Source organism: Mytilus trossulus, chromosome 3 (genome assembly GCF_036588685.1).
Source record: "Mytilus trossulus isolate FHL-02 chromosome 3, PNRI_Mtr1.1.1.hap1, whole genome shotgun sequence".
Taxonomy (NCBI): Eukaryota; Metazoa; Mollusca; class Bivalvia; order Mytilida; family Mytilidae; genus Mytilus; species Mytilus trossulus.
The window spans coordinates 19,134,569-19,158,851 of record NC_086375.1 but is presented as its reverse complement, the minus strand read 5'-3'; the positions used below and the strand labels follow the sequence as shown (position 1 = coordinate 19,158,851).

General features: G+C 33.1%; 2 protein-coding genes across 3 annotated transcripts in view; one reads left to right on the top strand and one right to left on the bottom strand.

The window, feature by feature from the left end:
* LOC134710325 (golgin subfamily A member 5-like) overlaps positions 1 to 24,283 on the bottom strand; it is a 104,062-nt gene that overhangs the window by 76,580 nt on the left and 3,199 nt on the right. The window contains exon 1 of one of the 2 annotated variants that reach the window (XM_063570650.1): positions 3,443 to 3,592. The exons of the other annotated variant lie outside the window; for it this stretch is intronic. The gene's annotated coding sequence lies outside the window, so the exon portion shown is untranslated. Of the gene's footprint in view, positions 1 to 3,442; positions 3,593 to 24,283 lie in introns of those variants that run through there. 2 annotated transcript variants of the gene reach the window in all.
* On the top strand, positions 13,469 to 14,320 carry LOC134710518 (uncharacterized). Its single transcript, XM_063570888.1, has one exon. The coding sequence runs from the start codon at positions 13,469 to 13,471 to the stop codon at positions 14,318 to 14,320; it is 852 nt and encodes a 283-aa protein (XP_063426958.1).

Genomic DNA, 24,283 nt, shown 5'->3' with positions numbered 1-24,283 from the left:
ATTTAAGAATGAAAAAATAGAATTTCATTGATTATTTGACTCGGAAAGATGAAAAAACGTGCCGCGGCCGTGACACTTCTCAGTAAATAAATGTAAATTGAAATGACACACGGAATGGTAATGTATTTTCCTTTATAGTGATGATACCTCCCGATATTATGAACATGAAATGCCTTTTGATACAAAAACTCGCCAGGTAAAACAGCATTGTGTCAATTCAACAGGCTCAAAACTGGCGACCGGCCAAAGGGAGATAACTCGAATGAAAAGTCGTTGAAGGGACGGCTGATCAGAAACGAGAGAAAATAACCATTTCGCTCAATTTTAGTAAGTGAAAGAGTGATTCTGGGGTAAAATATTCAAAAATTTATCAGTGTGCGATAGCAAAATGTGTAAATATGAAAAATACCTTGGATATTACAATTAATCATTGGAATGAGGGCACCTGTCAGGTATCAGGACCCAAACTAGTGAGAGAAAGTATAATAGAATGTATGTCTGCTTTGGTAAATCATTATTTAATTACATATTGCATACAAACATCTGATAATCATCTAGAAATCGGGGGAAATAAAATATTATTACATATTCACATTATTCAGTTTAAAAAATATATTATACTACAGCTTCAGAAGAAATATAAAAAAGTTTTCTATATGGTTATTTTTTTTATATAAAGTGAGGGGTTATGGACCAGTAAATTATTAGAAAAAAATACTTACCCAAAGCGTTTGTGTTAAAATTCCATCATTAAAGAGGGAATGTTTCAGCATATTCCCTGATTGCATGTGTGTAACCTTTATTTTGTCATATATACTTTGATATGAAAATAATTATTTTATGGCATACTTTTTAGAAGAATCATAAATTATAATTATTCTTGAATACACATAAATTATTCATTTTGATTCAGCATTCAGTCAGCATGGTCAGATGCAGAAACATACTTGTTTCTTAGTAGATCTACATGGAAATATATTTTATAAAGATTATGGGCATAAAATGTACATTTTTACTGTTATATATATTCTTTTCTAGAGTAATGTTTTTATAGAATTTCTGCTAAGTTATGACCCAATGTCAGTTATATCTGTGAACTTATTAAATGTTTATTTCCATTCTAAATATGTTTATCCATGCAAGTAATTATTTATGTGAGGCCTATTAATGATGAACACTGACATGTAACAACTTCTAGTCACTGGCATAAAAATATTGCATTTTATATTGGTCTTTGTTCTCTAAAGTGTTTTTTTTTCATTTTAACTATATATTTAGATTTGGCCTGATAGTGACACTGTCATGTGTTTTGTTGTGTGCTGTCTCATTTTAGAAAAGGGGTTAATTATATTGTAAAATATAAATTCTTAAAGTAGTGTATTTTTAAAAAAATCTTTTAGAACTTAATAGGGCTTGTGAGTTATTATATAAATCTAAGCATAGAATATGGATACCCATACCGTCCTCTTGAGTCATGTCTGTTTAACATTTAAGATAAAGTAAATTTTATATTTTTCTAGAATAAAGTAAAACTGTAAATAGCTTTCTCACTAATTACATGTAATTTAGTGGGATAATAATGCATGTACTTAAATTGGTAAAAACCCAATCACAACATTCAACAGCTAGAGCCACGGGGTGTGAAAAATAATTATATAATGAATATGATTTTTTTTTAATATAATTCATATATATATATCATATAGTATTATATCAGGAACATATATATATATATTGCTATACGGTTCTCAAATAATATGTACATTGTACCATCAGAAACATAGATAAATATTTAATAACCGTTTGTGGTAACATTATATATCGTGTGAATACTGATCAATACTGAAATATGTGTAATAATGAAGAATTAAAAAAAAATACCATGTTGACCTGATATATAAATCCTCAATCATCAAATGCAGGTACATGTATGTAAAAAAGAATGAACTAGACTAAGTATTCATTATAAAAGAGATTAATTTACCAATAGGGAAACTGGGTGCAGATTGAACAATCATCTATGGAACAATTATTGAATGACTGTTAGAACCTAGAAGATGAAATGGGAACTAGCACAAGCAATATTATATTATGAAGTGCAGATATTATCTGCATTCATTTGAAATTACATCTGAAAGCTACAAAATAAGGATCTGACTCTGTTCAAACTGTTTTCCTCTGTTATTTATCTATGATATATCTGATCTCAGAATGTTTACACTGAACATGCCATTTTTTCACTGATTTGGGACAAAACCTAACAAGTGTCACAATAATTTACACTTGGACTTCCCAAAAAATAATGCACTGCTAAAGGGATGTTATTCGGAGGTTTGTGTACATTTTATTACATGTTTAATGTACAAAATTCATAATATTTGTGTGATTTATAAGAAAGTAAAACAAATTTTGTACATTTTTTTATATTTTTGTGTACTGGGGCATGAAAAAGGTAAATAGATTACGCAAAAAATAACAGATTTTGTTTATTTCAAAGGACATGTTGATTGTCTTATCATTACTGGCAAGTTAGTCGTGTTTTAGGCAAAAGCAGAGCAGTTTCAACCAAAAAAAGAAGGGAGTCCCCGCAGGGCCTTACCAATTTGTGATGTGTACTGAAATTGTGCTCGTGTGTGAACAACGAAGGGTAACGGCATGTGACTACCCAAGTTCTGTTCTCCATGCTCTAGTTTATCAATATAAACTTCTCATATTTATTTTCCATAAGTAAAACGGGTTTGTGTCAATTCGTCCCGAGTTGAATATTTATGAATGACAGTCGATGTTGAAAAATGGCGGTTCAGAAGGCTGAAAATAAATGACTTGAATTTCCGATTCAACGATGAAATTATTTGACTTCTCATATCTTTTAAATACTTGTTAAACTTCTCATATCATGCATACCGCTCGTGATACGTTTAGTTTCTTATAATTTAACAAAACCATGATTTTCTACCGGGTCGTCTTCCGCGGGGAATTATTTTTCTACGCAGCGACATCTGTCGACGACGTTCTCTTAAATTATCTCCACTTGATTCTCGAATAATAAATCCGGGTTTCTAACGGACAAATCAGGGATTTGCTGTCCGGCTGATAATTATTTGGACTATCTTTATACCAGTATTTGTGCACATCACCAACTACAATACACCTTATCACTAATCCCGGCTGACCCGGCCGCTTGAACTTTTGACGTCAACAACAATCACTTTTCCATTGTGGCGTCAGATATTTTGTTTTATGACGTCAACATTTTACGGGAACCTGTGTGATATCCAGCAATGGCAGACAAATAGCGATAAGGTGTATGTACAGGAGATCCGATTTTTTATCAATCTAATCTGAGACTACTATAACTATGTGTTATAGTAGTCTCAGCTCTAAGTCTGTTTGGGGATTAATACCCATTTATTCTCCGCTAACAGAAAACATGTGAGATTACCAGATCTTTCTTGGGTCTTTAAATTTTTTCTCGTGCCTCAAAACTCAGGTTCCTGTATGTATGAGATTATGATCTGTCAATATTTTGCTACAGATTGTTTTGTTACGGTTGTAATTAAACTTATTTGTTAAATTAATTCACAGCCTCTTTAAATCACTAAAAAGATCATGATTGAGACGTGGAGTACACTACAGAATATAGGGTCTTGTTAGGCGCTACTGGTTAATTCGGACTAAAACAAAATCGGCCTACCACAAAAAAATAGACTAGAACAAACTCGGCCTTCCATTATTTATATTATATATATGAGGCGGGGCAAGGTGTTTAACTGTTATGGGTTATGGGGCAATTTAATTCTTTGTTATCTGTTATTTTGAAAATATATTTGCTGTTAGCTGTTATTTTATTATTTTTATAACACTGTTATATATCTTTTATTATGTGTGTATTGCATATGTTAATGTTTATAATAATATTGTCTGTATCATATGCCCTCCTGGGGCCCTAATTTGGAAATAAAAATATTCTATTCTATTCTATTCTATTGTCTTATTCTACTACATCTACAGATAGCTGTTATTGGGCTTTTAGTATTTTTGTCATCTGTTATTGTGATAATGTTTTTGCTGTTAACTGAGTCTGTTATTGAAAATTGGAATGTTAGCATATTGTTGACAGTCAATATTCGGTATAAAGTGAAGATCATCTGACATTGGGGTCTACCACTACTAATATGTTTGTCTCATATCAAGTTCCGAGAAGGATTCCATTAACATATACCCATCACAGAAGTGAGGTCCAAGACAATTCAAGTATATCTTATGATTATCCTGTGTAATAAATTCCATTTTTTTTTTATGAATGTGTATTTAGAATTATCCTATTTTTTGTATGAGAATAATGTTCCTTGTATGGTCAGGAATATCTGACAAGGATCTCAATCATAAGGACTAGGTCCTAACAACCACTTAACCTTTTATATAATATGGAACATAGTCTGTGAAAAGAATCACAGACGGCTGAGTCTATGATAGACTCTGTGATCAAGTTCTTTTCAAAGCAGAACCAAATGCCTTGTACAGTGAAAGTCCAACCATGTACATGGGTCCGAAGCTGCACATAACCCATTACAAACAAAGATTTATTTCGTTTCAAGCCATTGTTTCCTTACTAAACTATGTATTCTACTTACTTGTACACTCGGTACAATCAAAAATTTGTAAGGGTTCCGCGGAACCCAGTGTCTCGCCTACTTTTGCTGTAAATCACAGGCTCAACAAAAATGAGGAAAAAAATCAATAAAAATATTCCTCTTGATACTATCTTTTGATTGTAAGAAGCTTCTGTCCAAGTTTGGTAAAAATCTAGGATAGTTAATGAATCTTATAAATGTTTTGAAAACTTTAACTGCAGACTGCTGTATGTAATGTTAACTGGAAGAAAATCTAAGTCCATTTAAAAGTAAAATACAGAAAAAATGGAGTTATTTTTTTACAAAATTTACTTCTGGATACTATCTTATGATCATAAATAAGCTTTTGTCCAAGTTTGGTACAAACCCAGGATAGTTTAAGAAAGGTATTAAAATTTTAAAAACTTTAACCTCAGAGTGAATGTAATGTTTCCCAGAAGAAAAACTAAGTCCATTTAACTGTAAAATACAGAAAAAATGGAATTTTATTTTTACAAAATTTAATTCTGGATACTATCTTATGATCATAAATAAGCTTCTGTCCAAGCTTGGTACAAACCCAGGATAGTTTAAGAAAGTTATTAAAATTTTAAAAACTTTAACCACAGAGTGAATGTGATGTTTCCCCGCAGAAAAACTAAGTCCATTTAACTGTAAAATACGAACAAAATGGAATTTTATTTTTACAAAATTTACTGCTGGATACTATCTTATGATCATAAACAAGCTTCTGTCTAAGTTTGGTAGAAATGCAGTATTGTTTAAGAAAGTTATTAAAATTTCAAAAACTTTAACCACAGAGTGAATATTTGTGGACGCCGCCGCCGACGACGACGACGGAATGTAGGATCGCTTAGTCTCGCTTTTTCGACAAAAGTCGAAGGCTCGACAAAAACCTCAGCTGATAAAAAAATGTTCAAATAAGGCCTTTGAAAAAAAGTGGACTATAAATTGCTTTTAGAGTGTCAAAATTCCGTTCGAAGTATTTGATCAATTGCATGCTTATAATTGGTGCTTTTGATTTTTCTACCCTATATACAACTTTGCCTCATAGTCTTATTAAGAAAAATCCACACACCTCATTAAATAGTCATTTAGAAAAAGTTAGAATATTCAAACTCATTTAGGTCATTTTTTCATCAGCAACAAATATTTCAGTCAATATATATAAACAATACACCAACGTTTCATGAGAACTGCTGAAAGCATTTTTGAGTTATTTTTGAAAACTAGAAAATAGCACCTTTTTCTAATGAATAAAATCCCTTAACTCAATAACATAAAATCTAAAATTAATAGAAATCGAAAATTCACTCAGTGACATTGACATGTGAAACAAGAGGTAAATTACAAAATACAATCATATACAATTAAAGAAATAAATAACACAAGTTATTGTTTGGAAACTAGAACTAGAGGCTCTCAAGAGCCTGTTACGCTCACCTGACTCTACTTTGGTTTTAGAAACCATGTAAAAATAGATAAAAATCATAACAGATACCCAAATAATGATTGAGGCCAAGTTTTGTTCAATATTGGTCCCATTATTAAATAAAATATTCTGGTGGCCATCTTGAACAGTAAATCGGCAACAAACTAGCAACACTTGGTCAGCACCTTAAAAGGATCATTCATGCCATGTTTGGTTGCATTTCATTCAGTGGTTCTCTAAAAGAAGACATTTGTATGGATTTCCCGTAGGTTCCTATGTTAAACTAAGTCCCCCGATGGCGGCCATCTTGGATGATGGACCGACTGCAAAGTAACAAAACTTGGTCAACACCTCATAAGTAACATTCATGCCATGTTTGGTTCCATTCCATTCAGTGGTTCTCTAAAAGAAGACATTTGTATGTATATCCCATAGGCACGGTCCTATGGGAAACTAAGTCCCCCGATGGCGGCCATCTTGGATGATGGACCGACTGCAAAGTAACAACACTTGGTCAACACCTCATAAGAGACATTCATGCCATGTTTGGTTCCAAATCATTCAGTGGTTCTTAAAAAGAAGACATTTGTATGGATTTCCCGTAGGGTCTTATGTTAAACTAAGTCCCCCGATGGCGGCCATCTTGGTTGAAGGATCGGCTTCAAAGTAACAACACTTGGTCAGCACATAAGGAACATTCATGCCATGTTTTGTTTCATTCCATTTAGTGGTTCTCTAGAAAAAGTTCAAAATGTAAAAAGTTAACGACAACGACGGACGCCAAGTGATGAGAATAGCTCACCTGGCCAGAAAACCTAAAAATGGTTGTTTTTGGCCCTTTTTTGGCCCCTTATTCCTGCATGAATTGGGCATTACCCCCAAACTCAATCACTGCCTTCCTTTTGTGATATGGAACCTTGTGGTACAATGTCAGAGATGATCCATACACTTACACACAAGGAATTGTCCAGAAACTACAAAACGCTTGTTTTGGCCCCTAATTTTGAAACTGTTGGCACCATAACCCCCAGGATGAATCCAAAAGCTTAGCACACCAAAAATTTGCCTAATCATAGACACTTGCAAAGAGAAATCAAGGAACAGGTTAGGAAAGATCAATGCACATACATCAATGATACCATTCTAAAAGGTTAAGACTATAGTTCAAAATAATACCAAACCGTTAAGGAAATATATAAAATCCCGGAAAAATATTGGAGTGTAAAGGCGACGTAAAGGGAAGGCAGAAATACTATCACATCAATTTAAATCTGTATTTACAATAGATAAATCCGGAACTATACAAGAAACAACAAAACATATTGAGGACAATATGACCGGACAATTTGGACAGTGCAATGAAATTAGTTTTTTAAACAACATTTCAGTAATTCAAATGTTTTAATGTATATTTAGGTTTTGCATTTATTTCAATATTCTGGACTTTGTCGTACATTTAGGCATAAGTGTTTCACACGGATTATGTGTCATAATCTTGGACAAAGGTCTTATAAATGCTTTTACTCTATTTATCTCATTATTTATTCTCTGTGACAATTTGGACTATAATTTACAAATACGTGTCGGACACTAATTACTCTTCTAATCTATTGTTATTTCTAATTTGTCATCTGTTAATCTTCTTAATCCTTTAATTGATTGTGCTTATATATATTGTTATTGTTTGTATGTTACTTTACATTTAGTTTGGAGTTTGTTGTTCGGTCTTGCCGGACTGCTGAAATAAAAGTTTAAGGAGCGAATCTTCCTTCTTGGTTTACATATAGTCGAATAGCCATTTTACCCGGCTATATATCTGGTGTTAGGACATCCGGTCAACGCATCTTTCGGATACCTTGTTCTATCTGTGAAGCTGATTCCCCAGCAAACAGAAAAATGGATACGCAGAGAACCAGAAATTTTGGCCGAAACTGGAGATACCAGATGTCTGATAATGGAGCTACCTTTCAGACCAGAAATTCAACACAACATATGGACAACTGCCTATGTAAGTTTTGTGGAAAGACTGTGAACAATCAATTTCATTTTAGACAATGCATAGCAAAAACGTCTTTTTGCTATAAGTGCAGAAATTTTGGACATTTCGCCAGAATGTGTAGTTTTTACAGAAAACCGGACGTGAAAGTTGTCAAAGTTAAATCCAAATCCAAATTACGTCGTGACGCAGAAAGGATGAGGATATTCAAAGAAAACAAAGCTATGTCAATGTTTCCATGTGCGGAACTGAATACAATAGAACTGATGGACTTCTTTCCAAGTTTAGAATATAACAAGGAATTTATAGATAACGTAAGACTCAGGCACGACCGAGTGAATTCCGAGAGAGTTAAATTGTTCATTACGAAAAGAAATTCAAAGAGCTGAAACAAGAGCTTTACAGTGTAATTCGCAATTTAGAAAAATTTCAAAAACAAGGTGCAGATGATAAAAAAAGAAATAGAAAAATTACAGGAACGCAATACGTATCTTAAAGCAGTTCATTCTCGGATATACGATCAAAGATGTAAAGCCATCGACCAGCAATATCAATTACAGCGCGACAAAGAACGTATATGTTGAATCGAATCACAACACTAGAAGACGAACTGGACAGTATTCGGGAAAATACAAGACAAGATAACCATTCAAATCAAAACTATCGATACAGAGGACGCCACAATCACAGAAGAAACTTTCGGAACAATTTCAAATGAACATGATATTAAGACCCGGGTCGTGTCTTCAGAGGCCGCGGGAATATATGACCGGACAATTTGGACAGTGCAATGAAATTAGTTTTTTAAACAACATTTCAGTAATTCAAATGTTTTAATGTATATTTAGGTTTTGCATTTATTTCAATATTCTGGACTTTGTCGTAAATCTAGGCATAAGTGTTTCACACGGATTATGTGTCATAATCTTGGACAAAGGTCTTATAAATGCTTTTACTCTATTTATCTCATTATTTATTCTCTGTGACAATTTGGACTATAATTTACAAATACGTGTCGGACACTAATTACTCTTTTAATCTATTGTTATTTCTAATTTGTCATCTGTTAATCTTCTTAATCCTTTAATTGATTGTGCTTATATATATTGTTATTGTTTGTATGTTACTTTACATTTAGTTTGGAGTTTGTTGTTCGGTCTTGCCGGACTGCTAAAATAAAAGTTTAAGGAGTGAATCTTCCTTCTTGATTTACATATAGTCGAATAGCCATTTCACCCGGCTATATCAATATACATAACCTCACTATAACTGAAAATGGACGTCTTATAGTCTAGTAAAACTGACCAAAGATGTTGACCAATCGCTTCTGGGCCGTATACTAGTATATGGAATCCATAACAGAATTCTCAAAGAACGCAATAGCATCAGGACAGACAGTGATGTTTCAAAAATCTGTAGACACTAGAACACTACCTAGACATGCTGCCGAAAACTTCAGACCTATTTCACTAACATCAGTTCCATGCAAAATCCTCGGAACATATTATATGCAAGCACACAATGAAACATCTAAAAAGGCACAAAGTTTTAACATCATTAAACCATGGCTTCTGTCGGTGATTTAGAGACAGTTTAACTTCAAGTCAAACGTTAACACTACTTTTAAGGTGGTATGGGAGTCTAAAATAAAAATGATAGAATTTGTTCATACTTTGCCAAAATGTAGTATCTATTGATACATGTTAAAAAATATTATAAAAATGATAGGTCACCGTGCATTTTTTCAAGCTACGGGTCGTGACAAAATGACACATTTTGTATGGATTATACAGGAAAAAACACCATTTTGTGAATAGAAACTAAACGAAATTATAGAATTGTAAAATAAATTAGGAAAATAAAGCTTTCAAACAATGCTTTGATAATATCAAAAGAAAAGATAGGGTCACCGTGCGTTTTTTCCGGCTAAAATACAAAGTAGGAAAATTCCATGAACAATCCAACAGAAAATGCACTGTTTTAGAGTTACCTCCCCTTAAAATGACAATTTGAAAATATTTAAAAACAACCAAAAATAATCTACACTTGTACATATATTTATATTTATAAGTTATATTCTTATAAATTGGATCTTTTAAATGTAAAAACACATGAAATATCTGCATTCTTGCATCAAATTTTGCTAATTTGATAGAAAATATGGACCTTAAATTCTCTGCTTTTTACAATCCAAGATGGCGAAAGACACCCATACCACCTTAACGCCGTTTCCATTCACATTGTTAACGTCATCATATCTTCTGTTAACGTTGCTATTGTTATGTATCATGTTACTATATTGAGTTCAGCTTATACGATCAAACGAACCAGACGTTGTTTTACTGCCTGTCCAGATTTTAAGTTAACCCATCCGTCACATTGGTGCCGTGACCTGAAAGCCATTAGAGTGGGCCATCGAGGAGCCACGAGGAGATTAATTTCAAGGATTAAAGAGGAATTAGAGAAAGAAACAACACAACGCGACGAAATAGAAAGCCTATGTGAAACCTTGAAAAAGAAGAGGGATATTCTTTCGGAACTTGATAATGAAATATTAGAGGAGATTGCAGAGGAAAACATGGAAGCTGAGATAGAAGACTCAGATCGGTATGTTTTAGATATAGAACGAATTTTGACAAAAGTACGCAATTCATCAAGTTCAAAACAGAAAAACAAATCAAATGAAACTAGCTCTAATCAGAACTTAAATCCAAATGCAGCAGATTTTGTATTTATCAACTCCACATCTACATGTAATACTCCACATCCCATGCAGAATAATAATATGCAAAACAGATCGTCAATGAGCGCAACAAATTCTATCATCTACCACAAGCTACCAAAATTGAATCTACCATATTTTAATGGCAATTTGTTAAACTGGCAACCTTTCTGGGATGCGTATCAATCAACAATACACGATAAGCAAACATTAACAGATGTGCAGAAATTTACGTATTTGCAAAATCAAATTCAGAGAATAGCCGCGCAATGTATCGCCAGTTTACCACTCACAAGTGCAAATTACTATCAAGCCGTATCAATACTGAGAGAGAGGTTTGGTCAGAACCACAAAATCACGAACGCATATATTCAAATATAATTGATTTACCCGCACCGACGTCAAACGCAGACAGTTTAAGAAACTTTTCCGACAGAATCGAGTGTAGCAGATTAGAATCGTTAGGAACAAACGAGAGTACATTTGGAGCCATTCTTACGCCTATTATATACAATAAGTTGGCGTCCGATGTACGAAAAAACATAACCCGAGACCGCGGAAACGACGACTGGGACATCGAATCATTGAGAACAGCAATAAAGAGGGAAGTATGCGTACAGGTCGCAGGACAATCTACAGGTCCAAGTAATGAAGATTTAGAAATTTTACCGGCCGCTTCGTTTATTGCCGAAACATTTGCAGGAAAGAACAGAAAACAGTCACGTAAGAAATGTTTATTTTGTGAAGAATCCCATCATCCAAATACATGCAAAAACGTGAAAGATGTTGAGAAACGAATTGAAATTGTGAAGCGAAAAAAGGTAAGTTTAACTGTTTCGGAAGTCATAGAGTAGCTGAATGTAAGTCTGAATTTAAATGCCGCCAGTGCGGAAAGAGACATCACACGAGCATACATGTGCAAGTACATAACACAGAACCAAAGAGCTTGACCGAAAACCAGTATACTAGTAGTACACAAAAGACCGTAGCACATACCGCCGTAGAGGAAACACCATTAGAGTTAACCACATCATTGCATTCTACTGTTACTGCACATACAGATGTTTTACTGAAACTGACTGCCGTAACTCCAGTTTGGTCCGAAAATCGATCTATCATGACAAATATATTACTTGACGAGGGAGCACAGAACTCATTCATAACTGAAGATTTAGCTAGAAAATTAGAAATTGAGTCCACCGAAAAGATTGCACTGAAAATATCTGGATTTGGAGGAAACGAAGGACAAGTTCGTCATCTTGATAAAGCAAACGTAGCTATTGAAACAGTTGATAATCAAAGAATAGAAATAGAAGTAATAATTGTACCGAAAATTGCCGCTCCTATTCAGACAAAATCACAAAAGGAAATCAAAACACTGCCATACTTACGTGGTTTACGACTCGCACATCCGATATGCGCAGAAGACAAGTTTAACATATCTTTATTGATTGGCGCAGACTATTACTGGTCAATAGTTGAAGACGAAATAATAAGAGGAAATGGACCTTACCATGGAAACCAGATTTCCTTCCGCTACCGCATAACATGGAACTGGTTAAACAGAGGACAAGTAGCGTTATTAGGCGTTTAGCAAACAAACCCGATTTATTAAAAATGTATGGAGATATCATAAGGGGCGGCAGGAGAGAAGACATTTTATTGAAAAGGTTGAGGAAACGAAACTTCCTACCGATCGACCCGTGCACTATATCCCGCATCATCCTGTTGCCAAGGAATCATCTACTACGCCAATACGCATTGTTTATGATTGTAGCTGCAAAGATGGAAGAGATAATCCAAGTCTAAATGAATGCTTAGAATCACGCCCACCTGTTATGAATGACATTACGGGAATACTTATGAGATTTCGCGCTAAGAAATATGCTACAACTTCAGATTTAGAAAAGGCATTTCTACAAATACAGCTCGACGAGAAAGACCGAAATGCAACGAGGTTCTTATGGCTTAGCGATCCTACAAACACATCAAGTCCGCTAATAACATATCGCTTTAAGTCCGTACTCTTCGGAGCTACATGTTCGCCATTCATTTTGAGCGCCACACTTCTCAAGCACTTTAAGGAAAATCCAGGGAAACTTTCTGATACACTTGAAAATGGGTTATATGTGGACAACATTTTAACTAGCTTTGATAACGAAAATAGCGTAAAAGACTATTATAGGAGATCGAGAGAATTACTTACGAAAGGAGGATTCAACCTACGCTCATGGAATTCAAACAGTCCAAAATTACAAGAAATCGCTAGCAAAGAACAAACCTTAGACAAAGATGAGCTTACAAACATTCTTGGTATGCAATGGAACGCTAAATCGGACAAGTTGTTTAATAAAGTAACACGTTCGAGATTGACAAAAAAGGAAAACTTACTAAACGATATATTTTACGGCAATCATCCAAGATTACTTAGTTGGCTTGCATCCGTAAAACCACAGAGACAATTTATCAAAAATAGAATTGAAGAAATAAAAAGTTTGTGTGGAGATCATGTATGGAGATACTGCCCTACATAAGACAATCCCGCAGATCTGCTAACACGTGGTATAACGTCTGAAGAACTGCAACAGAATGAAATATGGTTTAGTGGACCTAAATGGTTAAACAGCAAAGAAGATTGGCCGACATGGAACGGAAACAATTTAACGTCTAGTGTATGTACAACAATGTCGGAGAACGATGACAAAATTGAAACTATGGAAAATAATCAAAATGTACGTATTGGTATAGGAGAAATCATAGATATCGAACGGTACAATTCTTATAGAAAACTAACCCGCATTACCGCATATGTAATGAGATTCGCAACGAACTGCAGAGCAACGGAAACTGAACAAAAGAAAGATTTGTTACGTAGTGATGAAATTGAAAATGCAAAATTCCTATGGGTAAGATATACACAAGGTAAAATATTTAGTGACGAAATAAATTGTATAGATAATTCTACAAAACGTAAAACACTTGTGCGACAATTTAAGCTATTTCTAGACGAAAAGCAATTATTACGATGTGGTGGCCGCCGAATAGACAGTGCGACAGTAGGAGAAACAGTCAAGTTTCCATATCTGTTACCGGCAAAGGACCGTCTTGCACATTTTATAGTGTTAGAAGCACATGAGAACACACTACATTCAGGAATAAATACCACTCTAGCATACATACAACAAACATTTTGGATTCCGAAATTAAGACAGTGCGTGAAATCTATATTGTCGAAATGTGTAACGTGCCGAAAAGTAATCGAAAAATCTTATTCCGCACCAGAAATTCCACCATTACCAAAGGAGAGAGTTCAAGATGCTACACTCTTTAGCATAACCGGTGTAGACTTCACAGGTGCGCTAACGACAAGAAACAGACACAATGAAGAATCGAAGGCTTACATTTGCCTATTTACATGTGCTGTCACTCGAGCAGTACATTTGGAATTAGTTTACGATCTCAGCGAAGAATCGTTTTTACTGTGTTTCCGGAGATTTGTAAGTCGACGATCAGTGCCGAAAATTATGATGCGCTAACATTTAAAGCTGCTTCAAACGAAATTTCACGACTTTGCAATTCTACAAAAGTTAAAGAAAATATTCGGAATTATGGCATTGAATGGAAATTCATCCCAAATAGAGCTCCATGGTTCGGGGGCATGTGGGAAAGAATGATTGGCTTAACAAAAACATCACTTAAGAAAGTATTAGGACGTGCACATGTCAACGATGGGGCTCTAAGGACTGTATTAACAGAAATTGAAGCCACACTCAACGATCGACCAGTGACGTATATTTCAACAGATATCAGAGATCCAGAGCCGCTTACACCATCCCATCTTATACATGGACGAAGGATAAGAACTTTACCGTATGGATCGTCAAATAGTGCTATTGACAATCTAAATGTTTGTGAATTAACACACACAAACTTGAACAATCAAGCGATACGACAGAGACAATTGATTGAGAACATCTGGACAAGATAGAAAGGAGAATACCTTACTTCATTGCGAGAATATCACCTAAGAGCTGGAGTCGACGTTCGGAAGATTAAAGAAGGCGATGTCGTTCAGATACACGACGAATCAAAGCGCGTACATTGGAGACTTGGAGTTGTGCAGGACACTATTAAAGGCAAAGACGGCTTACGCTATGGTGGGTGCCAAATCAGGAATCACAAATCGACCCGTGACGAAACTCTACCCATTAGAAGTCAACAGCATGGACTGTTATCTGAGACGAAGTGAACGAAGAAACTAACGTGTGTAAACAGACTTGTTAATTTTTCTTATTTGTGAAGAGACTGTAAATTCAAAGAGTTTTTTACGTAATTTAATAATTTAATCCTTTTTTAATTACTTGTGACATCAATCTATTTTTGTTCTTTCTGCATGCCACTATATATCTCAGCTAATGGACATTGCATCTGGTGGCCCCGAGTGTGTCGGTGATTTAGAGACAGTTTAACTGACGCGTCAAACGTTAACACCACTTTTAACGCCGTTTCCATTCACATTGTTAACGTCATCATATCTTCTGTTAACGTTGCTATTTAGGAGATAACTGTATTGTATTTTAAGCTCCGACGGCATCAATTGGGGATTTGATGGTCGCAAATTAAGTTTACTGGCGAAGCGTTAGCGGAGACAGTAAACGTGTATTTGCGAACATCAAATCCCAAATTGATGCCGTCGGAGCTTAAAATACAATATTGTTATCTCCATTCTAATGAAACTGACAGAAAACAGCGTTAAAACATGTATTTAAAATCTGTCATATGCCGTTTGCGCTTGCGCGTACGTCCCATAGCATCAATTGTCAATTGATGCCATGTAAGAAAGTGACGTTATCCAATCAAAATAAACTTTACAAACGTTGTTGCATTAGAATGTTATGTATCATGTTGAATGAATGAATTTTATTCTCATCAACTAATGACATAGTTACAGAGACAATAAGTATATACAACAATATAATATACAGTGCATGTATGAAGAAAATTATCAGCATTAACCAGGAGGAGAGACTTTCACATTAACAGCTTTAATATATCGACATAATTTTTCTAAAACTGTAATATTATTTGAGGTAAACAGATTACATAATTTCAAGGTGTTTGGATTTTTCCAACAAAATTTCGGTAAATATTTTTGTCTTTCATACACAAGAGATTTACAAGACAAAATATAATGATACTCGTCACCGATTTCAGCCGAGCCACAGATACGACACAATCTATGATTTCTCGACAGATTATGCCATCTCCCTGTCTCAACTGGTAAACGGTGGCTACCACATCTAAATTTACAAAACATATACATACAATTCAATGGTAAAATAGATATATATTCTTCAAATTTAAATTCTTTTTTAAATATTCTATAACATATACCTTTTGAGGTAGAATTCATATTTTCATACCATTCCTGTATAAATTGGTCCTTCAGTTTTTGTTCTACACATTTAGAAATCCACAGAGCAGAAAAATTACCCTGCTGATCCCAAATATTTGACATTCCACAATTGTCTAATGTGCTTTTTATAAAACATAACCATTTACTCTCCAAACCATAATTATTAGAATAAACGAATAATAACTTATATAAAAGTGAAGAGACTTTACATTCATCTCCATGTAAAAGACGACACCAAAACTTTACCATACGAACTCTTGTGTGAAATGAAATGGGATATCTTCCAAGCTCTCCCTAAATCATAAAATTTGGAGTAGACTGTTTCAAATGTAATATAAGTTTGCAAAATCGCAAATGTACTTTTTCGAGTAACTCTAAATTTTCAAAACCCCAAATTTCACATCCATACAAAAGTATCGGTAAAATAGTTTTGTCAAACATATCCAATTGACATTCAATAGACAAATTGTTTTTTTCTACATTTTTGTAACAATCCATACATTGCTTTTGTAGCTTTTCCATATAAATATTTTCTTGTCTTCAAAAAAGAGCCACTTTTCGAAAAAATAATTCCAAGATATTTATATTCATTTACTATCTCGATTTCATAATCTTCAATATAAAATTTTAAATTCTTTGACAGTCGACCTTTAGAGAAAACCATAACTTTTGTTTTCTGCACATTTACTTTCAGTTTCCATCGTTTACAATAATCACAAAATTCATTAAGCATCAATTGTAAGTCTTCATTTGATTCTGACATTAAAATGGTATCGTCCGCATACAGTAAAATAAACATTTTGAAATAAACCATTAGTTCATTTTCTAAATCTTTACTAATAGTTTCTAAACCTTTAGCATTTGTAGTTTCTAGAAAGTCTTGCAAGTCATTTAGATATAAAGAAAACAATATCGGAGAGAGATTCTCCCCTTGTCTAACTCCTATATCACAAGCAAAGAAGTCAGACTTTTCATTATTATGTACTATACAGGATTTCGTATCTTGATACATATTTTGTACAATTCTAAAAAATTTACCATTTATGTGGTTCTGTAGAAGTTTGAAAAATAAAGAGTTTCTATGTACAAAATCAAAGGCTTTTTCAAAATCTACGAACGCACAGTAAAGTTTCTTTCTTTTTAAAAACAATAATTGAAACAATACATACAGCGAAAAAATATGGTCGTTAGTAGAATATCCGGATCTGAATCCAGCTTGATTCTCATGTAAAATCTTATAATGATCGAAAAATGTACTTAATCTGTCATTCAAAATAGATGTGAATATCTTCCCAATGCAAGATAACAATGTTATGGGTCTATAATTTTTTGGTTCCATTTTACTCCCCTTGTTCTTAAAAATAGGTAAAACATTACCAAAAAGCCACGACTCTGGTACAATACCTGTATCAAAAATCAAATTGAATAAATAAACATAAATGTCAATCATAGAATCCAATGAAGATGAAATGTATTCATTAATAATTAAATCATCACCTGGGGACTTGTTATTTTTCGCTTTCTTTACTGCTTTTTTTATTTCATCTGCAGTTATTTCCTTGTTAATCATCTCATTTATTTCGTCCGAATTTATCTCGTTTGTAATAACAAAATCGTCTGAATGATCTTTGTTTGTATTTAAATCTTTAAAAAAGTCAACCAAAGTTTGCAAAGGAATTTTAGAAACATCTCTTTGCCTTTTACCATGAAAAAGTTTCCAAAATTCTTTAGGATTTTTTGTTCTCATGTTTTTCATTTTGTTTCGAAAATCTGTATTAAATCTCACAATAGCATTATCCATAGTTTTCTTATAGGAAAGTTCACTCACCCTTAATCTTTCTTTAAATATGTTTGAACCATATTTTTTACACAGTCTTTTTGATTTTCTGAATTCTTTTTTTGCTTTCAAACATTCCAGATCAAACCATTGCTTTTTTGAATGTCTGTGCGCTTTGTTACCGGTGAGACCGAAAGTAGTTTCTGCCGATTTCAATAAAATATTACAAAGATCAAAAACTACTTCATCTACTTCCGGTTTTCGTGCGTTTTCTTTTGCATTATGTAAAGATTGTATCTTAAAAAATAATTTCTCAATCATTTCTCCATCTAAATTATCTTTAAAATCCAAAGTTTTTTCACATTTCCATTTACCAATTTTCGGTGTAAAGTTATTTGTCTCAAAATCTGAATGCTTCTTATTTTTACAGCTCAAAGTAAGTGAGAGAGGTGAGTGAACATCTGAAAAAAGTCTACAAAACTCTTGTACTTCAAATTCGAGTATATTCTCGAGAACATTACATGTACATATTATATAATCGACTACACTTTTATTTTTACAAGTCATTCTACCAACACTATCTTTTCCAAATCTACCATTTAGGATAAACATATTATTATTTTTACAAAATTCAATAAGTTTTCTACCATACTTATTTACAATAGTGTCTGGATTTTTTCTACACCTTGATATGTTCATATCATCAAGAATACATATATCTGAAAATACATTTATATCTGATATATCATTAAATTGAGTATCATCAGTACCTTCGATTTCATGGAAATCTTTTAGCGTTGCAGTTCGACTATTGAAATCGCCAAGTAAACACATGTAATCATTATTCTTACTAAAATTTTGAAACTCAAATTCAATTTCCGAAAAGGCTTCATCTGACGCATAATTTGTATTTTCTGGGGGTATATAAGTTATACCAAATATAACATTTTCTTGGAAATCAAAAATTTCTTTTTTAACAGAAAACCAGAAAACAAAAGGGCATTCTGATTCTATTACAGTAATGTAATGTTCTAAATATTTTACTATATTGAGTTGAGATTATACGATCAAACGAACCAGACGTTGTTTTACTGCCTGTCCAGATTTTAAGTTGACCCATCCGTCACAGCTTCAGATATGGATACACATGCGAAACCCAATTATAAGTCGGATTGACTTCATTAAAGGATAAGGATGCCGGATTACAGAGAAGCACTAATGACAGGACGATTGCCCGGATAGTGACAGGACGGTTGACCGGACGAGATATATATAGTCATAACTTTTTTGTTATTCGGTAGAATTTTTTTAATATTTGTAGACCTTAAAGATATTAAAATATGTATTATGGTAATCAAACAAAATAAGTGTAAAAAAAATATTTTTTAGCAAATAAAGTTGACCGGACGGTATTCACACTCGCCGATATATGCTATACATATATTCATCTCCTCGACAACAAGTGTTGATATCTCTTTTGTTTTACAATATTTGTCCATGAAATTCAGGAATCTGTGAGAATAATAAATATTGGATACGAAAATATAAACTTTATAGTAAAAACAATGTTTTTCTCCAAAAAAAGTTGACCGGACGGTGTTCACATTCGCCGATGTACGCGTTAAATATATTGTACTGATGGAAAAAAAAGTGTTAATATCTTATTTGTTTTACAATATTTTTACATGAAACTCAGAAATCTCCAAGACCACTAAATACTTGATATGAAAGTTCAAACTATAAACTTTATGGGAAATAAAAATGAAATTAAGGAATTTTGGAGAATAATAAATATGTTATACGAAGTAAAAACATATGATTTTCATCAAAATAAGTTGACCGGACGGAATTCATATTTGCCGATATATGCTTTTAGATATATTGAACTGATCATGGAAGTACTTCCATGAACTGATCGACACATGTTAAATGTCTTTTATTTAACAAAATATGTCTATGAAATTAAAGAATCTATGAGATTAATAAATATAGTAAGCAAACATATATACTTTATGATAAAAACTTTGAGCCTAAAATGTTGACTCGAGTAAGTTCACCAGACCAGCACACTAGAAGATCTGTTTTCTTTTTAAAGATTTATTATTTAATTAGATTACTATCTAATTTTGACACCTGTCGTAATCACCAATCACCTGTTATAATCACCAATCAAGCCAATAATCATGTTATTTAAGTTTTCACACATGAGACATAAAAAAACACCATCAGTTGGCAATTAGAATCCAATCAAATATTACAGTGAATTGAACTTTTTATTAAAGAATACAAAACTGGCTCTCTCTTTTTGTAGATAAAACTAGAAAGCTGATCATAGCTGACATGGATTAAATCAAAGTGAGACCACCAATCTGCCGGTATCAAATCATTTGAAAAGTCAGTAACAATATTTATCACATATTTTGTACTGCTATGTACGTTTTTGTATGGCCAATAATAGCCGGAAGTCAAGGTTGGTTATCAGCCCTCGGGGCCGATATCGATATCAGCCCTCGAAATCCTTATCAAGCCCCCGAGTTTAACTTCCGGTAACCTGTCAATCAAAGGCTATTTGTAAACAAGTTGAACACAATGAAAAGAAATTCAGAAAGTTACAAATGTGTTGTAGAAGAAAAAAGTAGAAATCAACAGTGAAAATCACAAAAGTTCTCGTAAAATTTTGACTTCATGAAGAATTTAGGAAATATATGACGCAACATTAGAATGAGTAGCGATATAGGATTCTTCCTAAGCATTTTTTAACATTTGTAATGTAACACTTTAAAGTTGTTTAATATTTTCAATTCTTAGAATTAATTTTATCTATTTTTAATTATTTCTGAAACTTCTCACAAAACGTTGTTAACCTACTGTGATACGAACTTTTTTTTAACTCACAGTGATACATTTATTTACTTTTTTTTTTAATATCTTTTTGATTTTTGATGAAATATCAAACATAATTTGGTGTAAGTTTTCTCCTGCTTGAAAATATGTGATAAATAGATTATAACATGTCATTTTCCATATGGTCCATGGTATCAGCCCACGACCCATATCAGGCCCTCGGGCTAAAGCCCTCTGGCTTGATATGGGAGTCTAGGGCTGATACCAGGGCCATATGGAAAATACCATGTAATAATCTATAAGTATTGCGATATGACCTTTAACATTGAAGGCGTAAACTTGCATTTAAAAGTCGTGTTCAGACCCTGTTTTAATAGAAAAAAAGGAACATGGAGTAAACTTGCACGGGTATCGAACACAGAGTTACTTTAGTCATACATATTATTCTTAATTTGTGAAATGCAATTCCTTGATTCGTAACATGCAATTTCTTATTTGAGTGTGACTGTCCCTTCCCTTGGAACCTCAGTCTCCAAAAACACCAGTCAAGTTAAAGGCATCAGCCAAAGTTTAAAATACGAGCCAAGTTAAAAAAAAAACACCCTTCAAAACAGAAGGCTGTGAAGAGAGCAAAACGTGACAAGACTTCTTGGTTTAATGGAAAAAAGAGTTATTAACACTTGTGTCGTTCCTTTCAATATATTTAAAGCCAGAGACATAAAATACAACTAAAGACTCTAATACAGATGTGAATCTCTTGTATCATACGTCTCTGTTAAAGCATACATCAGCGAATGTGAATTCCGTCCGGTCAACTTTATTTTGGAAGAAAAACATGTTTTTCAAGAAAGTTTATATTTTCATACCATATATTTATTGATGTCGAAGATTTCACAGTATCATGACTTAAATATTGTTAATCCGTTTTTTTTTTATAAACATACATGTACAATCAACGTGAACATGATCGGCCAATGTGAACACCGTCCGGTCATTTTTTTTTGGCAGAAACACATTTTTGTTTATCATGAAGTTTATATTTTCGTATAATATATGTATTAATCTCATTAATTTCATGGACAAATATTGTAAAACAAAAGAAATATTAACACTTGTGTTGATCATTTCAATATATTAATACAGTAAATTTTGAAAAATTGAAAAATGCCGTTTTAACAGACAACAATATGCATAACCTTTTAATATATACAGGTACCTGTTCAAGATATTGACAATGAAGCAGCTGTCGGGTCAGGTATTGTGGTAAGTAGATATCGTCTAATTGTTTTCAAAGTTTCAATGTTATGTGCGCGTTTAAGATGGGTATTTTTTGTTGTTGGAGAAATTGGAGGGGGATAAACAATATCCCATATCCGAAAAATGCAAAACTGTTGTTCTTAATTTCTCGTCAAACTGTCTCTGGCGAATACTAAACGTCTTTCCTACTTCATTATGGCATAAAGGGTATGGGCTAGAATTGAACCAGCATTCGCTTCCCGGGGGAAGAAATAGGACATATAGACACCTGCATTAAATGATTTAAAACAATATTTACTATATTAAGTATTTTTTATTAAGGATAAATCACTGTTCTTTAACAGTCTCAGGGCCAGCTGAGGGACGCCTCCGGGTGACCTTCTGTTGTTGTTTTTTCTATGGTCGGGTTGTTGTCTATTTGATACATTCCCCATTTCCGATCTCAATTTTATTAATCACAAATCTGATGTAGGGCGACACATGCGTTTCCCCTGACAAGTATTGCCATATATCTTAACTTCCTTTAAAATTGCCTCTTCGCTTATTCCAATATTTTGTGACATTCCTAGTTCTTGGGAGTTTTCTGTATTTTAACATAGTTCGTGTTTTTTCCATATCCAAATTTCTTGAAGCTTGTTCACCCTTCCAATTTTATGATATAATAGTATGTACCTGTTTTCATTAGAACCATTAATAATTATATACGCACAAAAAAGATATGTCATAAGATGTTCAAACGTGATTAAGGTAGCACTACAGTCAGAATTTTCTGACTCCAACCAACAGTTTTTAAAGATTAATTACTCAAAAACTACTCAATGGATTTTAAAAATCTTTAACTCATTTTAAAGCTGAAATATTACTCTTTCTTAATCTATAGCTAAATTAATTTTTTGTATAATTAATCTCAAAATATGGCTCATTAATTGACAAAAAAGTGGTCATCCAACTTGGATGAAGATGACACATTCAGGTCAAATGGTAGTAAAAAATTGATTTCATCCCTTTAATCAACCATTCACAATAAACAAAACCGTGTCTCAGATTTTTGATATATGCCTCCAGTAAGAAGATATATTGATTTTACTGCTGGGTGCCAAACCTCATTTCACCTTTCATCTTACAAGACCCATAAATTCATTTAGAAACAAATTATCCAAAAACTGGGACACGGTATTGTAGAAAATACTCCCTTTAATCACATATATCAAGGTCAAGCCAAAGGGGGTACCAATGAAGTTTCTACTTTCATTTTTTGCTAACAATTCTCATGAAAAATTGTTCTGAGAAATCACCTAAAAACTGAATTTCCCCCTTTGAACCCCTACAAATGCAACATTAATACAAAAATTCCACAGGAAACACCACAGGAGTGTTCTGACACCATTATTACATCAATAAAACCACACAGTTTGTGTCTTTGATGCTTTTATACTGTAAATTTTGCATTATTAGTGCATTGTCTAACACTAACTTAGCATTTGGCGGGAGTTTGACGTCACAGATTTGACCAACATCTGTAATGTAGTAATTAAATATAGACAAAGCTCCGCCTCTAATCAGATAGTCTAAGATAAGGGAATAACAGGATTGACCAGCTGCATATAATCATTATTTACCATCATTATTCTAGCTATAAAGAATAATTTTCATGTGTATTTCAAAAAGAAATATACATATGAAATTAGCTAGAACATTATAATTATGCAATAAAAGACATGTTCATAAAAAGATCAAAACCATCCCCTTCCTAAAAATAGACTGTCTCGCATGATTTTTTTAGTTTTAAGGAATTGAAAAATTTCTCATATCAAAACTTAAAATTTATTTAAAATGCCTAAAACTCCAAACAGAAGACATGCTCATCATTTAAATTTAGAAGAGCAGAGAGAACAATTTATGCAGGCAGTAAGAAATGTTGGATAAGTTTCTTTAATCATAATTTATTTATTTTTTGGTTAAAAAAAATATTAATAAGTAAAATAGTTTAAATTACATGGAAGACTTTAAAAATGTTTAAAAGGATTTTAAAGACACTTTTACACTCATATCCATAGTTTTTTTCTTTTTGGAAGATTTTTTCCTTTTATTTTTTTTCCTTATCATATTTTTTTCTTTTTCTCCATTTACTTCCATATTATATAAATTACTTTTGTTGCATTAAATTAGATAAGATCAAACTATTTATCTTGTGATCAGGGATTA

Excerpts from the sequence above, each read along its gene's own strand:
- LOC134710518 (XM_063570888.1), top strand. The coding sequence starts at position 13,469 with ATGTCGGAGAACGATGACAAAATTGAAACTATGGAAAATAATCAAAAT.